The sequence below is a fragment of the Coregonus lavaretus genome (assembly GCF_964263955.1).
Source record: "Coregonus lavaretus genome assembly, chromosome: 40".
In the NCBI taxonomy this organism is placed as follows: Eukaryota; Metazoa; Chordata; class Actinopteri; order Salmoniformes; family Salmonidae; genus Coregonus; species Coregonus lavaretus.
Window position 1 is genome coordinate 10,908,000 of NC_140027.1, and position 4,898 is coordinate 10,912,897.

Consider the following 4,898-nt stretch of genomic DNA (forward strand, 5'->3'; position numbering starts at 1 on the left):
TCTCTCTCCATCTGACTGAAAAAGCAATACAGGAATTATTGGTAGAAACTGAAGGATTATTAAGAGATAACATCCAAAACTGTGACTTCCAAGGGCAGCTGTTAAACGTAAAAGTTATTCAGAGGTAAACAAAGTTTAAGTTTCACTACCTAGTGCAGTATCTAGTGTTCTACAATGGCAGAATATGTCCCTTCAAGGCTGCTGGCCACTCTGGAGAATCTGAATACAAAAGAGCTGGAGAGATTTCACTGGCAACTGAGCAATGGCAATCTGAAACATTTTCCTCACATTTCAAAGGCTCATCTGGAGAATGCCAACAGGCATGACACTGTGGATAGGATGGTGAATACCTACGGCGATAACGGAGCTTTCGCCGTCACATCCATTATCCTAAAGAACAATGAACAAAACAAACTTGCTAGGAATTTAGAGAGAGATGCTGAAAAGGAACTAGCACAGAAAACAAACCATCTGGACTGCACATTGGAAGAGTTTGGAGACAGAGGAGAAGAGAGGGAAGAGGGGAAATTGGTGAGTGAGCTGAAGGACAAACTGAAATCTGACTTAACACTTCTGGAGGACAAGCTGGAGAAATGTGAAAACGTCAGAGAGAGCTACGATAGCATGACTCAGCACACCAAGGACCAGCAGGTGGACACAAAGAGGAGGATCAGGGAGGAGTTTGAGAAGCTCCACCAGTTCCTGAGAGAGGAAGAGGAGGCCAGACTGGCTGCGCTGAGGGAGGAAGAGGAGGTAAAGGCGATGATAATTGAGAGAGGCATGGAGAGCCTTGAGGAGCAGATCTTCTCTCTCACAAATGTCATTGAGGCCGTGAAAGAGGACCTGAAGAAAGGCTGTGAACAATTCCTTGTGAGTTACAAAGACACCCAGAGCAGCGCCAGAGCCCATTGTGAACTTCCGGATCCACAGCTCGTCTCCGGAGCGCTGATCGACATGGCCAAACACCTGGGCAACCTGCAGTTCCAAGTCTGGGAGCAGATGCGGGGGATAGTCAAACACTCGCCTGTGATTTTGGACCCCAACACGGCTCCCTCCACTATGTCTCTGTCTGATGACCTCACCAGCGTGCGACACACGGCCATAGAACAGCAGAAGGTTCCGGACAACCCAGAGCGGTTCACACGGTGGGCAAAGGTCCTTGGCTCCGTAGGCTTCGCGAAGGGTTCGAAGACGCACAGCTGGGAGGTGGAGGTGGGCGAACAACCTGAGTGGAATCTAGGCGTGGCTGCAGATTTCGTCAATCGGAAGGGAGAAGATCTTCTTGCATCACCAGAATACGGAATCTGGGCTTTACTGAAAAGGCGTCATGAGTATACAAATGGAATGGGTAAAAAACTCACTCTGAGGAGAAGACCCCAGAGGATCAGAGTACAGCTAAACTACGAGAGGGGGGAAGTGGCTTTCTATGACCCCAAAGACAATACACACATCTACACTCATAAACACAGGTTTACTGAGAGGGTCTACCCATACATTTCTGTTTGGAAGATAAAAGATGCCATCAACTGTGATATACAGATCTGCCAATCAGAGGTGTCTGTGACAGTAAAATCATATCAGTGAGGTATGTGCATGTATCGATACAATCCTCTCAGATCTTCACAGGTGTATCTGTTTCAATAGTGTAAGAAAGGCATGCGTATTTATGTATTAAATCGTAGATTCCAAAAGGGTTATACAACTTTTCTGTAAACCATCCCAAACTATTATTGTTCTGTATAAGATGTCTGCCCTGTTACATTTCAAATATTGTTGTAGTTTAAACATTGTTCACGTTCCATGTCCAAATCATCCTAAAGTGTCTGAAATTGCTTATGTAGCTCAATCAAGTTATACTTTAAGATGATTTGAAACACGAAAAATGCTAATATACGGGATATTGCCTTGCATTTGTGTTGGGTTACAAATGCTAAAAAGTTAGCATTTGGAGACAGTGGCCAGGGAAACTAAACCAAAGCAGGATTGCTGTCTAACCTTGTCTGTAGACTGCTTATAAGATAAGGAAACCTATAATTAGGTTAAACTATCACTTTAAAGGGGAAATCCACATAACAAAGCAGTCAGCCTGGAGAAATGGAACCACTCTCAAATTCCTAGACAGAGCTATGGATGCAAGGACGGATCCTCCAAGATAACAAAACATTGGTTGACTTATATATTAGTGATATATACCTGTTCATTCTTGAAGAATAATACATATAAATGTAAGTTTATATTTTGGGTTCTGATGGGGTGCGACAGTTTAACTATAAGCTCATGGCATTTAGAAGTTATATTCTTCAAGAATCAACAGGTATATATCACTTGTAATATAATTCCAAGTTGGATGTAGCAACTGCAGATTGCCCCTTTTGAAGTTTTCATTAGGTATATGTTGATAGTTTAACACTTGTTCCATTAAACCACAAGATCTGTGTGCCATGTCTGTGTACTTTTTGCTAAACATTTACTTTGACTTCCAGCATCTGCTCAAAGTTACTGGATGTGTCTGTCATATTTTTTTTCTCCAAATGTTCCAATCTGCTGTGCTGAACTTTCTTTAAGAGATGTAAGGGGTTTACATACATGTATATATTTGCTTTCATGTTTCTGTAAAGTAGAACGGCGTGTTTCTGTAGAGTCAGACAGAATGTCAAGGCTGCACAAAGAAAGTGTCATTTTGACAAGACTATGGTCGAAATGTGTCAGCTTTTTGAAAAAACTAGCACCATGGATTCATAAATATGGTTGTTGTGGTCCATTCATGTGTGTTGTTAATCTTCCCTTATTTATAAGGCTTAGGCCATGATTCCATAGTGGAGCAGTGCACTAGACAGCCAGCAATGCATCTTTTAAAGGCAATTTCTTTCCCATAGATCACATTTATTTTATTATGCTTAGTGCGCTGCTCTATAACGTGCCTCGGATTGAATCCCAGCCTTGGTATTTCAGTATTTACCCAGAAAAGCACCCCACTCCCATAGAAATGTATAATAGAGCTGCATACCGGTATCTGAGGTATCCTTTATTATGCATTGGCATCCCTTACATGAATAAGCATTATCTTTTTTAAACGTTTATAACATTTCAATTTCAAAATAATGTATATGAATTTATATAAACCTTCAACATGTACTGTCTATTGGCTTATTCAGTAAAGGTATTATAAAGTGTATTTAACAGCTTGCATGTAACCACAAAATGAAAGGAAAAAAGCATGTAACATAATTCAAATAAAACGTAGTACTTCGAATCAACACTGTACATAAGTCAAGAAGATCTAATGCGGATTCCCATGAAACTGATTGAGATCAAATGGTTGGCATGCAGATGCTGCATTGACATTTCACTGGTAAATATAATTATCGTTCACGATTGACAGTGAGAAATGTGAAGGGAGGGTGACTACAAACATTGGTGGGTAAAGAAACACATTGCCAGAATGTGATTCGGATCTTTAGCTCTGGGGCTTCCTGGGGAGCTGACTGGGGCGGAACAGGGCGGTTACCTTCAGATCTGCAGCCTCAGCCTACAGAATATGGAGCCAATCATTATACATTCATTGATAAATAGCCTTTATTGAATAATGAGAACAGTTTTAATGCAAAAAATAAAATGTATATCAACTTTAGCTTTCTGTGAGACCAAGTGATCATGCCTTTCCTCAGTATGAACAAAAATAAATGTATGCACTAACTGTAAGTCGCTCTGGATAAGAGTGTCTGCTAAATGACTAAAAATGTTTAAAAAAATAAAAAAATAATACAACAACTATCTGTTGTATGCTTAAAGTTCCCAGCAAGATTTGAGAGACATATCTCAAGACAGTCTAAATCAGGGGTGTCAAACGTACGGCCCGCGGGCCGGTTCAGGCCTGCAAACGGGTTTAATCCGGCCCGCGAAATGATTTTAAAAAAATAAAAAAATAAAAAATTGGAAAGTATAAAAATGCGCTGCAATTTTTCTATAAAATAAACTGCTGTTCCAATTGCGTCCACTGGATGGCGCAATAGCAATTGTGTTAAGCACGCAAACTGTTTATACCGGGGCAGAGCAAGTAGGTCAAGCACGTGCAGCCAATGAGCTACTTTGTTTTGCCCGCAATATTTATTACGGCTTCTACTTTTAACATTATGTGCTTTGGCACCATCATTGCCCCAATATGTCTCTGTCAAAAAAGAGAAAAGTGGACGCAGAGTGCAGAGTGTTCCAAGAAAAATGGTCATCCTATTTAATCACGGAATTGAATGGGAAAGCTGTATGTTTGGTGTGTTCAGAGCATGTTGCAGTGCTGAAAGAATATAACCTTCGTCGCCACTATGTGAGTCTTCATGCCGACAAATATGACAACTTTCAAGGACAGCGGAGATGAGAGAAGGTGAATGAACTGTTGGCGGGTCTGAAGAAACAGCAGTCTGTGTTTACTCACAGCCGAGACATCAGTGACGCTGCAGTGAAAGCTAGCTACCTCATTGCTAATGAAATCACAGTGGCTTCAAAACCATTTAGTGAGGGTGAATTTGTAAAAACATGCATGATGAAGGCAGCGGAGATTGTGTGCCCTGAAAAGCGGCAGGCTTTTGCAAATATCAGCCTTACAAGAAACACAGTTGCAGACAGGATTTCCGATCTTTCAGTGGATTTGGACAGCAAGTTGAACCAAAAAGTAAAGTCATTTATTGCGTTTTCGGTTGCAATTGATGAAAGCACGGACATTACAGATGTTGCACAACTGGCCATTTTTTCATCCGCGGAGTTGATGACACATTGACCGTCACCGAGGAGTTCGTGGAGTTGGTGCCGATGACAGATACAACGACAGCAGCTGATATTTTTACCGCACTCGTCGGCGCGCTGGACAGGGTCAGAGTGGACTGGTCCCGCGCTGTCAGCCTGGC

General features: G+C 41.6%; 1 protein-coding gene across 1 annotated transcript; it reads left to right on the forward strand.

Moving 5' to 3' along the window:
* On the forward strand, positions 1-3,635 carry LOC311113278 (E3 ubiquitin-protein ligase TRIM35-like). The gene has a single exon (XM_084156488.1). The coding sequence runs from the start codon at positions 175-177 to the stop codon at positions 1,582-1,584; it is 1,410 nt and encodes a 469-aa protein (XP_084012614.1). The 5' UTR covers positions 1-174; the 3' UTR covers positions 1,585-3,635.
* Positions 3,636-4,898: the final 1,263 nt, after the last annotated feature.

Excerpts from the sequence above, each read along its gene's own strand:
- LOC311113278 (XM_084156488.1), top strand. The coding sequence starts at position 175 with ATGGCAGAATATGTCCCTTCAAGGCTGCTGGCCACTCTGGAGAATCTG.